The sequence below is a fragment of the Gobius niger genome (assembly GCF_951799975.1).
Source record: "Gobius niger genome assembly, chromosome: 9".
Taxonomy (NCBI): Eukaryota; Metazoa; Chordata; class Actinopteri; order Gobiiformes; family Gobiidae; genus Gobius; species Gobius niger.
Window position 1 is genome coordinate 33,373,871 of NC_136860.1, and position 15,504 is coordinate 33,389,374.

Here is a 15,504-nt window from a genome sequence, read left to right on the forward strand (position 1 = left end):
GGACTCGATTTGTAAACTTTGAATTAACCCCCACCTAAACCCAGCACATTTTCTCCAGTTCAGCTTTACCCAAATCTAAAAGCTTCTCGACAGGAGAGTTTACAGCCCATAGGCTAAAGTATAACGCCCCATTTGAAAGCTAAGACCTACAAACTGATCTAAACTAGTTGTCGATCGGTTACGCCACATTTTTGTTGCATTTTTTTGTGGCTTTTTTCATTGTTTTTTAGCCACTTATTCCTCATGTTTTTGTTGCTTTTCCGGCATGTTTTAGTCACATTATCGCTTTATTGCAGCTATTTGTCCCTTTTTTGTTGTGAGTTCATTGCCTTTTCTCTACATTTTGCCACTTTTTCATCACAGGTTTACAGCCTTTAGGCCAGCGCCTCATTTAAAAGCAAAGAACTTTAATAGTTTCTGAAAATATAACGAAGAACGAGAACACGACTTACAGGTGGTGGATGCAGGTAACTGGTTAAATCACCCAATGTTTATTTATTTTCCCCATAAGAGGAGCTGATACTGTTAACCAAGGTCTAAACTCTGTCCAAACATCCCAGTTATTCACATATTTCTCAGCCTTTTTCAAGACGTTTAGAGCAAAGCAGAGGTTTCCCTTCACAGATAACAGCTGCTGTCACCATCGATAGGTCAGATTTAACCAGCTCCCTCCGTCATGGTTAAAATGATGCACAAATACAGTTTAACCCCTTAACTCCCACCTGAACCGAGCACATTATCTCCAGCTTTACCCCAATCGAAAAGCTTCTGGAAAAAAGGTGTGAAAATAGCAACAAAACTGAGACGAAAACAAGGATGAAAATGTGAAAAAAAGTGACAAAAAGTTGACGAAAAAGTGACAAAAAATGGACAAAAAAGTGAGAAAAATTAGACGAAAAATTTAGAAAAAATGGACAAAAAATGTGAATAATTTGAAAAAAAAATGCGAATAATTTGACTACAAATTGAGCAAAAATGGAGGAAAAATTTGCAAAAAATGTACAAAAAATAAATAAAAAAAATGACAAAAATTAAGGAAAAATGGACGAAAAAATGACAAAAAAATGACAAAAAAGTGATAAGAATTTGACAAAAAAATGAGAAAAAATGGACGAAAAATGGACAAAAAATGGACGAAAAAGTGACAAAAAAGTGACCAAAAAATAGACAAAAAATTTGAAAGTGATGAAAAAAAATCTGATGATGTGAGGGAAAAACATCCTTAGTTTTGTAGGTCTTAGCTTTCAAATGAGGTGTTACACTGGCCGACAGGATTTGGGTAAAGCTGAACTGGAGAAAATGCTCTCGGTTCAGGCGGGAGTTAAGAGGTTAACATGGCTGTATCTCGGGAACGCACATTATCTGACGAGCACATGAACGCAGCACGACGGTCCCCTTGCCCGTTTTGCACTGCAGTGTCCATATACTCGTCCACAGCGCTCTCCTCTCCCACCTCCCGTCTCGTCCCCTCCTTTTCCTCCCCCATCTCGTCCTCCCGTCACTCCCCTCTCGCTCCTTCTCTCTCCGCTGACGCTCACACGATCAGATGGTACGACCCAGTGAATGTCCGTGTTCCTAGAGGCCTTTCTCGTCTCCTCTGATGGTGACGTGAGTCGGACGCTTGTCGTTTTTTCCGGTTTATCGCAGTATTAGAAAAGCTCGGCGAGGTGCGATGATCATAACGGTGGGAAATGTTGGGTTTTCAAACGGCCATGACACAAATGAAGGAAGTGTGTGTGTTGTTATGAGCCGTCCTCAAACATCAAGACGAGAGACAGACGACTTTTGGCTTTTATGGCACAAAATCTTGACTTTTTAAAATGCCTGTAGAGACTAAGCTCGGGCTAAGAGGTTGTTCAGTGTCATTTCTTTACAAACAATCTCTGTAGTGTATTGTGATTGGCTAAAACGAGGCCCTCTTGATCCAATCATCATCTCCTTCTCGAGAGACTCAGACGTGTCTGAAGTCCAGACAGTTTAGATCCGACTCAGTAGATGAAACATGTTGAAAGTCAGGGGCGGACTGGGACTGAAAAACGGCCCTGGACTCTGACCAGCCTGGCCCAAATTAGCGTAAATGTGACACTTACCACCTGCCTTAACGGAGCGCATTTTCTCCAGTTCGGCTTTACCCAAATCTAAAAGCTTCTCGGCTGGAGAGCAACAATGTAACGCCTCGTTTGAAAGCTGAGACCTACAAGGTGATTGCAACTTTTTGTCAAGTCGCCGCATTTTTTCTCATAGTTTTGTTGTTTCTTCATTACTGTTTGTGGCTTTTTGTTGTGTTTTTGTTACATTTTTGTTGAATTTTTGTCATTTTTTTGTTGAATTTTTGTCACTTTTTTGTTGAATTTTTGTCACATTTTTGTTGAATTTTTGTCACTTTTTGTTGAATTTTTGTCATTTTTTTGTTGATTTTTTGTCACATTTTTTTGAATTTTTGTCACTTTTTGTTGAATCTGTCACATTTTTGTTGAATTTTTGTCATTTTTTTGTTGAATTTTTGTCACTTTTTTGTTGAATTTTTGTCTTTTTTTTGTTGAATTTTTGTCACTTTTTTGTTGAATTTTTGTCACTTTTTTGTTGGATTTTTGTCTTTTTTTGTTGGATTTTTGTCATTTTTTGTTGGATTTTTGTCATTTTTTTGTTGAATTTTTGTCACTTTTTTGTTTAATTTTTGTCACTTTTTGTTGAGTTTTTGTCACATTTTTGTTGAATTTTTGTCACTTTTTGTTGAATTTTTATCATTTTTTTTGTTTAATTTTTGTCACTTTTTTGTTGAGTTTTTGTCACTTTTTGTTGAATTTTTGTCACTTTTTGTTGTGTTTTTGTCACATTTTTGTCACATCTTTCCTATCATTTTTTTTTTATGGTTCTGTCACGTTTTGTGGCCTTTTCGTTGCTTTGTTGTCGTGTTTTTGTTGACTTTTCATCACATTTTTTGTCACTTTTTTTTTATGCGTTTCCGGCACATTTTTGTTTAGTTTTCACCCTCTTTTTTGTGGCTATTTTGATGCTTTTCTTTTTAGCTTTTAGATTTGGGTAAAGCTGGGTTAAGGCGGGACTGGTGGCCCTTCTGTGCTCTTCCAGAATGGACATATGGCCAGTCCGCCCCTGTTGAAAGTGAAGTGACGGATCACAAACTTGTAGAATCTAATCTGCACATTGTTCACTGTGGTCTCGTCTTGAAGCTCGAGGACAAATATTTCAACTCATTTCTCTGCTTTAAAATCTCGCTTCTCGCTTTTCAAATCACGTATTTGCTTCTGTCGACTTTTGTTTCCGGTAAAGCTTTGTTCAAACACACTGAAACCGTCTCGTCCCGTACGGTCCGATGAAGTCGCTCACTTCTGCTGTTTACTGGGACGTCACTATTTTTAACCCGAGACACAGGAAGAAAACGGTTACGTCTTTTTTTTGTTTTTTTCAGCCGAGGAACCTCACGATGCTTCATTTTATTTTTTACAGTCAAATAAACAAACTGCTGAGATGTTTCACAAATACGTTCTTTTGACTCTTTGTCTCATTTGTTTCACTAAAACCGTGTTGTTTTAAGCTTAACCCCTTAACTCCCGCCTGAACCGAGCACATTTTCTCCAGTTTGGCTTTACCCCAGTCCAAAAGCTTCTGGAAAAAAGCTGTGAAAATAGCAACAAAACTGAGACGTAAACAATGAAGATGCGACCAAAAATATGACGAAAATGTGACAAAAAATGACAAAAATGTGACAAAAAATGATTTTAAAAAATGGCAAAAATGTGGCAAAAAATGACAAAAATGTGATAAAGAAATGACAAAAAATGAAAAAAATGTGACAAAAATTCACAAAAAATGGATGAAAAAGTGGCAAAAATGTGAGAAAAAAATTGCTAAAAAATTGACGAAAAAATGACAAAAATGTGATTAAAATTTGCGAGAAAAAATTACAATAATTTGACAAAAAAATAATGACGAAAATGTGAGGAAAAAATGACATAAAAATGACAAAAAAGTTACAAAAAGGAGTTGAATACCCGAAAAAATTATAGAAAAAAATCTGATAACGTGAGGAAAACGATCCCCTCGGTTCAGGCGGGAGTTAAGAGGTTAAATGAACTAAAACGTCTAAACAGAGGTGGTCAGTAATGAAGTGCTTTACTTGAGTAGTATTTTTGTTGAACTTACTACTTTTACTTCACATTTCAAAGATAAACATAATACTTTCTACATTTCTTAAAAGGCTCCAAAGTTAAAAGTACATTTTGTCATGTGTTTTGTTCATTTAAAAGCATTGAAATAAACACTCCAGAACAGTAGGTGGCGCTGTGCAGATGTTCTGTCCAATGACATTGACTCACGACAAGGAAGAAGGGGCAACAAATACGTGAACCAAATACGACTCATAGACTAAAATATTGTCTTTCTCTCAAGAATTGTTGTTAAATAAGCCAAAAAAAGCTGAAATTATGATAAAAACCACCCGATAAAGTGCTGTCGTTGTGTCCTTGGGCAAGACACTTCACCCTCCTTCCCTCCAGTGTCTGTGTACACTGGTGTTTGAATGAGAGTGAATGGGTGACTGGTTCTTTGCTGTAAATTTGCTTTGGGCTTAATGAAGGTAGAAAAGTGCTTTATAAGTTGAGACCATTTGCAATTTAAAAACAAAGACTATTATTGTTTATAAAGTACAAACCACTAAATATATCGTCTCCTTCTAATGTTTCACATCTATGAACCCTGTAGTTCACACAGACACATTTGTTTGAGTTCAGAAGTTCATCTTTTAGTATTTTACCTCAAATTATTTACACCAAGAGCTTTTGCCGTGAACTTTTACACTTGGGTTAACTTTACATTTTTCATTCTGATATAAGTGGACAAACCATCTTTGACCTCCAAGAGCCACCAGGCTGAGATAAAGATCAAATCAGGAACAACCTGGGGCTATAAAGATTCCAAAACAAACCAACCTGGACTAAATTATATGTATATTAGAGCTGTTTAAACACGGAAAACACACCTAAATGCACCGACTAAATGCATCACTAAAGCATGTAAGAAATCATCTTTAATTCTTGGTTCAAATGCTTTACTTAGTCTGTACCACTAGAGGGCAGCAAGACTCAGCTCCTGTGGACAACATTTTGGGAAAGTGTCAAGTGAACATTTATCCAGCTCATGGTTTCTTTACTGGAGCAAAAGTACAAATACTACTGGAAAAAAGATACTTCAGTGAAAGTAAAAGGTGCTTTGTTAAATTACTACTAAAAAAAAGTGCTGAAGTATTTGCTTGTAGAAAATACTTAAAAATTAGAACATAGAAATAAGTGGAAAGTACAAATGGGTTTAAATAAGTGTAATGACTAATACTATTGTGGCTTCAAATCTACAAAGATGGACCTTCTTTGTTATAAGACAGTGATGTTTTCAGAGTCATTTACTTTTCTGTAGTGAAGCCTTTAAAAACACACAGCCAGTTTTATACTTTTTACATTTTAAAAAAGGTTGTGGAATAAAGTGTCTTATATTTGTCTTGAAAATGTAGTGGAGTAAAAGTAAGTTCCTCTTTACTGCAGTAGTACTGTACTTAATTAAATGTCTATAGTTACTGATCACTTTTGCATATGACCCAACAATAACAGAGATATTAAAGTATGAATCAGGCTAAACTTTCTATTTGAAATACTTCAAACAGGTCAATATGTCTTGGCTTGTAATAAATGTTCTCATTTAGGTCAGAGGTTGTGGTCATAGGGGGATGGTGAAAAGACTCCGGACACAGGTTGAAGGTTTACAGAAATAAACATTTTCAAGTCAAATCAAAAGCCTCTGACACATAAGAACAGCTTCTACAATAGTTTAAAGTCAGTCCTGCTCAGAGCTGCTCAGACCAGGGGGTGGAGCCTGTCTCCTCCCACTGCAGACTTAGGTTTCATGTTTGTAGAAGTGAATCTAACACAGTCATTCTCACCGAGTGCAGAGATGGCGCAGAGAGCACTCAGTGCAGACGCCTTAACCTGTCCAATCTGTTTGGAAACACTGAAGGATCCAGTGACTCTTCCCTGTGGACACAGCTACTGCATGGACTGTATTCAAACCAACTGGAACCAAGAGGTGAAGTACAGCTGTCCTCAATGCAGAGAGATATTCACTCCCAGGCCTGTCCTGGCCAAAAACACAGTGTTAGCCAATCTAGTGGAGGAGCTGAAGACGACAGGGCTCATAGCGCCCCCTGCTGACCACTGCTATGCCGGTCCTGGAGATGTGAGCTGTGATATGTGCACTGGGAGGAAGCTAAAGGCGGTCAGTTCCTGTCTGCAGTGTTTGGTCTCTTACTGTGAGACCCACCTCCAGCCTCATCGAAATGTTGCAGGACTACAGAGACACCAGCTGGTGGCGCCCTCTGACAAGCTCCAGGAAAACCTCTGCTCTGAGCACAATGAGCTGAAGAAGTTTTTCTGCCGCACAGACCAGCAGATCATCTGCTCCCTCTGTGTGGACCAGCACCAGGGCCACCACACAGTGTCCTCTGCAGCAGAGAGGGCTCACAGGCAGAAACAGCTGGAGGCCAAGAGGGCTCTGCTGCAACAAAACCTCCAGCACAAAGAGACGGAGCAAGAGAGGCTCCGACAGGAGGCCCAGGACATCAGCCGCTCTGCCCAGACAGCAGTGCAGCGCAGTGGGGACAGCTTCAGAGAGATGGCCCTTCTCCTGGAGAAGAGACGCTCTGAAGTGGAGCAGCAGATCCGCTCTGAGGAGCAGATCCAACTGAAACAAGTCCAAGAGCTTCAGGACCAACTGCAGCGGGACGTCACTGAGCTGAAGAGGAGCATCTCTGAGCTGGACACACTGTCCCTCACACCGGACCACAACCAGTTTCTCCTGCTCTGCCCCTCACTGTCCACAGACTCAGAGAAGACCGAGTCCAGGCTCCAGACCAGACCAAGGACAGACTTTGAGGATGTGACCAGAGCTGTGTCAGTGCTGAGGGACCAACTACAGCTCAGTCTGAGAGAGTTTAACATGTCTGAGCCTGAGCCCCGCTCCAGAGAGGACTTCCTCAGGTATGCAAGTGACGTCACACTGGACCCAAACACAGCAAACAAACATCTGTCTCTGTCAGATGGAAACAGAAGAGCAACACGTGCGTCTGGAGAGCAGAGTTATCCTGATCACCCGGACAGATTTTTTAATATATGTCAAGTCCTGAGTACAGAGGGTCTGACGGGCCGCTGTAACTGGGAGGTGGAGTGCAGCGGGAAGTACTGGGTTAATATAGCAGTGTCATACAGGGATATAAAGAGACGTGGAAACAGCAATGAATGTGGATTTGGAAACAATGATAAATCCTGGGCTTTACGTTGTCAGAAAAACAGTTACTCATTTTGTTTTAATAATGTTGAGACTAAGGTCTCAGGTCCAATTTCTGGCAGAATCGGGGTTTACCTGGACCACAGCGCAGGGGCTCTGTCCTTTTACAGTGTTAAGGACAAAACCATGAGCCTCCTCCACAGAGTCCAGACCACCTTCACTCAGCCACTGTTTGCTGGGGTGCGGATTTATTATGTTGGAGACACTGTTCTTTTCCTTAAACTGAAATAAATCCATTATTTGTGGTTGTTTTGCTGAGGTCGGGAGTTAAAGGTTCTGTCTGATCTTGAGTCTTATTGAGTTTTATCACTGAGTTTGTGGTTTGAAATTTGTCGATTTATGCAAAACACATGTAGGTTAAAACCAAACTGTGTCAATATGAGACTTTACTTCAACTTTCATCAGAGGTGGTTAGTGGGAAAAGTTCTGATTGAAAATATTGACAGTGACTTTTTATGATGTTTCTTTTCATAATATATTTTTTCCTTTGTATTTGGGTTCAGTAAACAGTAAAGTATTGATTTCTTTGCTCTTGCTACAGTAGATTCTCTGTTTGTTTTGCACATAATAAATAAAAAGCTTCATGATTTGTTCGGACATGACTTTCTTTCACTTGTTCCTCGTCCTAATAAAACACACTCACATTTCTGGTCTAAAAGGTGAATCCTGCTGCTGTTTTGTTGAATGAGACTCTTTCTCTCAGAGCTGGGTCTGGACTCTACACAGAAACACTGTAGTTGCTGTTTATCGACGCTGCAGCAGTGCATTGTGGGTGATGTGTGCTCGTATCGGCTCGTGTCATAGTGCTGCCTTCAAACCTGGATCCTCCAAATCTGTTTTTAACTCTGCAGTTTGTGTTGACCTTTGTGCCAGTTTTTGTTCCTCATGACTCAGATATTACACAATAAATCAGGCCACACCTTCATTTGAAATATTCAGTTTCACAGACTTCCAAATCTAAACCGTCCTCGAGCTCACGTTCATTTAACAAACCCTTTAGGACATTACTGTATTATGGGGAAAACTGCCAACAAACTCCAGATACTGAGGGACATTAACAGGAAAGTCTCAGGCTCAAGGTTTATGTAAATAAAGGACATTTTCAAGTCAAATCAAAAGCCTCTGACACAGAAGAACAGCTTCTACAATAGTTTAACCTTGTGCCCTGTTATGGGAAACCTGCGTATCTGAGGGTAAACTTGTTGCGATCACTTTTTCTGTGGTTGTTCAAATCCCATGACAATTGTTTTTAAACATGTGAGTTTCATTCAGTTCTGATCAAGTTTGACTGTGTGAGAGGTTTTGTGCCCTCTGGGAGTGCTTTGGAATAGACTATAACAGACTTCCATTATAAACTCTTTTTTTTACCTCCCATCTCTTAATCAAGGTTAAATTTGTCCTGCAATTTCCCTTTTTTATCTTCTTTACATGAAAAAAAGTCATTATAAACTAAGCCCACTTTTAACCCCTTCCCTCCTGGCCTCTATTGCACCGACTAAATGCATCACTAAAGCATGTATGAAATATTTTATTAAAATGAATAAATTCTTAAGTTTCTATCACAGAGTTTGAGAACCACTATCGAGCTTCTAATGCTTTACCAAGTCTGTACCACTAGAGGGCAGCATGACTCAGCTCCTGTGGACAACATTTAGGGAAAGTGTCAAGTGAATATTTATTCAGCTCATGATTTCATTACTTGAAAAGTACAAATACTACTGGTCATAAGTTACTTCAATGAAAGTAAAAGGTGCTTTGTTAAATGGTTCCATTAAAAAAAAAGTACTGAAGTATTCGCTTGCAGAAGATGCATAAGAATTACAAAGTAGAAAGAAGTAGAAAGTACAATGGGTTTAATTAATTGTAATGAATAATAACTTTGTGGTTTCAAAACTACAAAGATGGACCTTCTTTGTTATAAGACAGTGATGTTTTCTGAGTCATTTACTGTTCTGTAGTGAAGCCTTTAAAAACACACAGCCAGTTTTATACTTTTGACTTTGGAGCCTTTATAGAAAAAGAAGTCGTGGAAAAAAGTGTCTTATATTTGTCTTAAAAATGTAGTGGAGTAAAAGTAAGTTCCTCTTTACTTCAGTAGTACTGTACTTAACTAAATGTATATAGTTACTAAACCCTTTTGCATTTGACCCAACAATAACAGAGATATTAAAATATGAATCAGGCTAAAATTTCGAAACAGATTTGACATTTTTTAACATATTCAAATGGATCAGTATGTCATGGCTTTTATCAATGTTCTCATTTAGGTCAGAGGTTGTGGTCATAGGGGGATGGTGATGGTGAAAAGACTCTGGGCCACACAGAGAAAATGTCAGGCTGAAGGTTTACAGAAATAAAGGACATTTTCAAGTCAAATCACACGTAAGAACAGCTTCTACAATAGGTTAAAGTGGACATGTCCTGCACATGGAGCTTAAAGATAGACTTAAAAACATTATTTTAGGAGCTTCACCTTTTATATTGTACGTTTTATAATTTGAAAATATGTCTCTGTAAGGAGTAAATGGTAACAATGAAATGCAGGTGAAAGAGCTGGTGAACATCCTGACTGGGGCGCCTCCTGCTGGCAGCTATAGGAATCACTCTCTGAGAAAATGACCTCCAGGTTGGATACGGCGTGTGAGCAGCTCCAGCAGTGCGTGATAAACACACGTCACAGCATCAGTTTTCTGGCCTCTATAAAATGTAGCCACACTTTTGAACGGCTCTTTGACACAAACAGATCTCAGAGATTCGATTCCCACGAAAGAGCCATAAATCAACCCCAGTTTTAACCCATAGTGAGGACTCGATTTGTAAACTTTGAATTAACCCCCACCTAAACCCAGCGCATTTTCTCCAGTTCAGCTTTACCCAAATCTAAAAGCTTCTCGACTGGAGAGTTTACAGCCTATAGGCTAAAGTATAACGCCCCATTTGAAAGCTAAGACCTACAAAACTGATCTAAACTTGTTGTCGATCGTTTATGCCACATTTTTGTTGCATTTTTTGTGGCTTTTTTCATTGTTTTTTCACCACTTATTCCTCATGTTTTTGTTTCTTTTCCGGCATGTTTTAGTCACATTATCGCTTTATTGCAGCTATTTGTCCCTTTTTTGTTGTGAGTTCATTGCCTTTTCTCTACATTTTGCCACTTTTTCATCACAGGTTTACAGCCTTTAGGCCAGCGCCTCATTTAAAAGCAAAGAACTTTAGTAGTTTCTGAAAATATGACGAAGAACGAGAACACAACTTAAAGGTGGTGGATGCAGGTAACTGGTTAAATCACCCAATGTTTATTTATTTTCCCCATAAGAGGAGCTGATACTGTTAACCAAGGTCTAAACTCTGTCCAAACATCCCAGTTATTCACATATTTCTCAGCCTTTTTCAAAACGTTTAGAGCAAAGCAGAGGTTTCCCTTCACAGATAACAGCTGCTGTCACCATCGATAGGTCAGATTTAACCAGCTCCCTCCGTCATGGTTAAAATGATGCACAAATACAGTTTAACCCCTTAACTCCCACCTGAACCGAGCACATTTTCTCCAGCTTTACCCCAATCCAAAAGCTTCTGGAAAAAAGGTGTGAAAATAGCAACAAAACTGAGACGAAAACAAGGATGAAAATGTGAAAAAAGTGACAAAAAGTTGACGAAAAAGTGACAAAAATGGACGAAAAAATGGACGAAAAAGTGACAAAAATTTACAAAAAATTGACAAAAAAGTGAGAAAAATGCACAAAAAATTGACAAAAAAGTGAGAAAAAATAGACGAAAAATTGAGGAAAAAATGGACGAAAAAGTGACAAAAAATTGAAAAAAAAGTGATAAGAATTTGACAAAAAAATGCGAATAATTTGACGAAAAAGTGACAAAAAAGTTACAAAAATAATTTTTTGTAACTTTTTTGTCACTTTTTCGTCCATTTTTTTCTCACATTTTTGTCAAATTTTTGTCATTTTTTTGTACGTTTTTTGTAAATTTTTTGTCACTTTTTCGTCCATTTTTTCGACAAATTTTTCCCACTTTTTTGTGAAATTTTTGAAAAAAAATCTGATGATGTGAGGAAAAAAGATCAACTTAGTTTTGTAGGTCTTAGCTTTCAAATGAGGTGTCACACTGGCCTACAGGATTTGGGTAAAGCTGAACTGGAGAAAATGCTCTCGGTTCAGGCGGGAGTTAAGAGGTTAACATGGTTGTATCTCGGGAACGCACATTATCTGACGAGCACATGAACGCAGCACGACGGTCCCCTTGCCAGTTTTGCACTGCAGTGTCCATATACTCGTCCACAGCGCTCTCCTCTCCCACCTCCCGTCTCGTCCCCTCCTTTTCCTCCCCCATCTCGTCCTCCCTTCACTCCCCTCTCGCTCCTTCTCTCTCCGCTGACGCTCACACGATCAGATGGTACGACCCAGTGAATGTCCGTGTTCCTAGAGGCCTTTCTCGTCTCCTCTGATGGTGACGTGAGTCGGACGCTTGTCGTTTTTTCCGGTTTATCGCAGTATTAGAAAAGCTCGGCGAGGTGCGACGATCGTAACGGTGGGAAATGTTGGGTTTTCAAACGGCCATGACACAAATGAAGGAAGTGTGTGTGTTGTTATGAGCCGTCCTCAAACATCAAGACGAGAGACAGACGATTTTTGGCTTTTATGGCACAAAATCTTGACTTTTTTAAATGCCTGTAGAGACTAAGCTCGGGCTAAGAGGTTGTTCAGTGTCATTTCTTTACAAACAATCTCTGTAGTGTTTTGTGATTGGCTAAAACGAGGCCCTCTTGATCCAATCATCATCTCCTTCTCGAGAGACTCAGACGTGTTTGAAGTCCAGACAGTTTAGATCCGACTCAGTAGATGAAACATATTGAAAGTCAGGGGCGGACTGGGACTGAAAAACGGCCCTGGACTCTGACCAGCCTGGCCCAAATTAGCGTAAATGTGACACTTACCACCCGCCTTAACGGAGCGCATTTTCTCCAGTTCGGCTTTACCCAAATCTAAAAGCTTCTCGGCTGGAGAGCAACAATGTAACGCCTCATTTGAAAGCTGAGACCTACAAGGTGATTGCAACTTTTTGTCAAGTCGCCGCATTTTTTGTCAGAGTTTTGTTGTTTCTTCATTACTTTTTGTGGCTTTTTGTTGAATTTTTGTCACTTTTTGTTGAATTTTTGTCACTTTTTGTTGAGTTTTTGTCACTTTTTTGTTGAATTTTTGTCACATTTTTGTTGAATTTTTGTCACTTTTTGTTGAATTTTTGTAATTTTTTTGTTGCGTTTTTGTCACATTTTTGTTAAATTTTGTCATTTTTTTTGTCGAATATTTTTCACATTTTTGTTGAGTTTTTGTCACATTTTTGTTGAATTTTTGTCACTTTTTGTTGAATTTTTGTAATTTTTTTGTTGAATTTTTGTCACTTTTTGTTGAATTTTTGTCACTTTTTGTTGCGTTTTTGTCACATTTTTGTTAAATTTTGTCATTTTTTTTGTCGAATATTTTTCACATTTTTGTTGAGTTTTTGTCACATTTTTGTTGAATTTTTGTGACTTTTTGTTGAATTTTTGTCACATTTTTGTCACATTTTTGTCATTTTTTTGTTACATTTTTTCTATCATTTTTTTCTTTTGGTTCTGTCACGTTTTTGTGGCCTTTTCGTTGCTTTGTTGTCGTGTTTTTGTTGACTTTTCATCACATTTTTGTCACCTTTTTTGATGCTTTTCCGGCACATTTTTGTTTTGTTTTCATCCTCTTTTTTGTGGCTATTTTGATGCTTTTGTTTTTAGCTTTTAGATTTGGGTAAAGCTCGGTTAAGGCGGGACTGGTGGCCCTTCTGTGCTCTTCCAGAATGGACATATGGCCAGTCCGCCCCTGTTGAAAGTGAAGTGACGGATCACAAACTTGTAGAATCTAATCTGCACATTGTTCACTGTGGTCTCGTCTTGAAGTTCGAGGACAAATATTTCAACTCATTTCTCTTCTTTAAAATCTCACTTCTCGCTTTTCAAATCACGTATTTGCTTCTGTCGACTTTGTTTCCGGTAAAGCTTTGTTCAAACACACTGAAACCGTCTCGTCCCGTACGGTCCGATGAAGTCGCTCACTTCTGCTGTTTACTGGGACGTCACTATTTTTAACCCGAGACACAGGAAGAAAACGGTTACGTCTTTTTTTTTTGTTTTTCAGCCGAGGAACCTCACGATGCTTCATTTTATTTTTTACAGTCAAATAAACAAACTGCTGAGATGTTTCACAAATACGTTCTTTTGACTCTTTGTCTCATTTGTTTCACTAAAACCGTGTCGTTTTAAGCTTAACCCCTTAACTCCCGCCTGAACCGAGCACATTTTCTCCAGTTTGGCTTTACCCCCAGTCCAAAAGCTTCTGGAAAAAAGCTGTGAAAATAGCAACAAAACTGACACGAAAACAATGATGGAAATGTGACGAAAAAGTGACAAAAATGTTGACAAAAAAGCGATGTCACAAGAAATTGACAAAAAATGGACCAAAAAATGTTACAAAAATATGACGAAAATGTGACAAAAATGTGACAAAAAATGTGACAAAAAATGACAAAAAATGACAAAAAATGACAAAAATGTGACAAAAAATGATTAAAAAAAAAGACAAAAATGTGACAAAAAATGTGACAAAAATGATGGAAAAAATTACATAAATGTGACAAAAAATGACAAAAAATCGACAAAAAAATGACAAAAAAATGACAAAAATGTGACAAAATTGATTAAAAAAAATCACAAAAATGTGACAAAATTTCCCAAAAATAAGACAAAAAATGACGAAAAAATGACAAAAATGTGACAAAAACATGAAAAAAACTGGCTAAAAAATTTACGAAAAAATGACAAAAATGTGACAAAAAATTGCTTAAAAAATTCATGAAAAAATGACAAAAATGTGACAAAAACATGACAATAAAGTTATGGAAAAAAATCTGATGACGTGAGGAAAAAGATCCCCTCGGTTCAGGCGGGAGTTAAGAGGTTAAATGAACTAAAACGTCTAAACAGAGGTGGTCAGTAATGAAGTGCTTTACTTGAGTAGTATTTTTGTTGAACTTACTACTTTTACTTCACAGTTGAAAGATAAACATAATACTTTCTACATTTCATAAAAGGCTCCAAAGTTAAAAGTACATTTTGCCATGTGTTTTGTTCATTTAAAAGCATTGAAATAAACACTCCAGAACAGTAGGTGGCGCTGTGCAGATGTTCTGTCCAGTGACACTGACTCACGACAAGGAAGAAGGGGCAACAAATACGTGAACCAAATACGACTTATAGACTAAAATATTGTCTTTCTCTCAAGAACTGTTGTTAAATAAGCCAAAAAAAGCTGAAATTATGATAAAAACAACCCGATAAAGTGCTGTCGTTGTGTCCTTGGGCAAGACACTTCACCCTCCTTCCCTCCAGTGTCTGTGTACACTGGTGTTTGAATGAGAGTGAATGGGTGACTGGTTCTTTGCTGTAAATTTGCTTTGGGCTTAATGAAGGTAGAAAAGTGCTTTATAAGTTGAGACCATTTGCAATTTAAAAACAAAGACTATTATTGTTTATAAAGTACAAACCACTAAATATATCGTCTCCTTCTAATGTTTCACATCTATGAACCCTGCAGTTCACACAGACACATTTGTTTCAGTTCAGCAGTTCATCTTTTAGGATTTTACCTCAAATTATTTACACCGAGAACTTTTGCCGTGAACTTTTACACTTGGGTTAACTTTACATGAATCATTCTGATATAAGTGGACAAACCATCTGTGACCTCCAAGAGCCGCCAGGCTGAGATAAAGATCAAATCAGGAACAACCCGGGGCTATAAAGATTCCAAAACAGACCAACCTGGACTAAATTATATGTATATTAGAGCTGTTTAAACACGGAAAACACACCTAAATGCACCGACTAAATGCATCACTAAAGCATGTAAGAATCATCTTTAATTCTTGGTTCAAATGCTTTACTGAGTCTGTACCACTAGAGGGCAGCATGACTCAGCTCCTGTGGACAACATTTTGGGAAAGTGTCAAGTGAACATTTAATCAGCTCATGGTTTCATTACTTGAGCAAAAGTACAAATACTAGTGGAAAAAAGATACTTCAGTGAAAGTAAAAGGTGCTTTGTTAAATTACTA

The 15,504-nt window shown here is 38.1% G+C and overlaps 1 protein-coding gene across 1 annotated transcript; it reads left to right on the plus strand.

Moving 5' to 3' along the window:
- Positions 1–5,913: 5,913 nt before the first annotated feature.
- LOC306968132 (E3 ubiquitin/ISG15 ligase TRIM25-like) lies at positions 5,914–7,832 on the plus strand (the record flags this gene model as incomplete). Its single annotated transcript, XM_079563438.1, has 1 exon — positions 5,914–7,832. One exon carries the CDS (start codon positions 5,914–5,916, stop codon positions 7,579–7,581), a length of 1,668 nt encoding a protein of 555 aa, XP_079419564.1. The 3' UTR covers positions 7,582–7,832.
- Between the last annotated feature and the right edge of the window lie 7,672 nt (positions 7,833–15,504).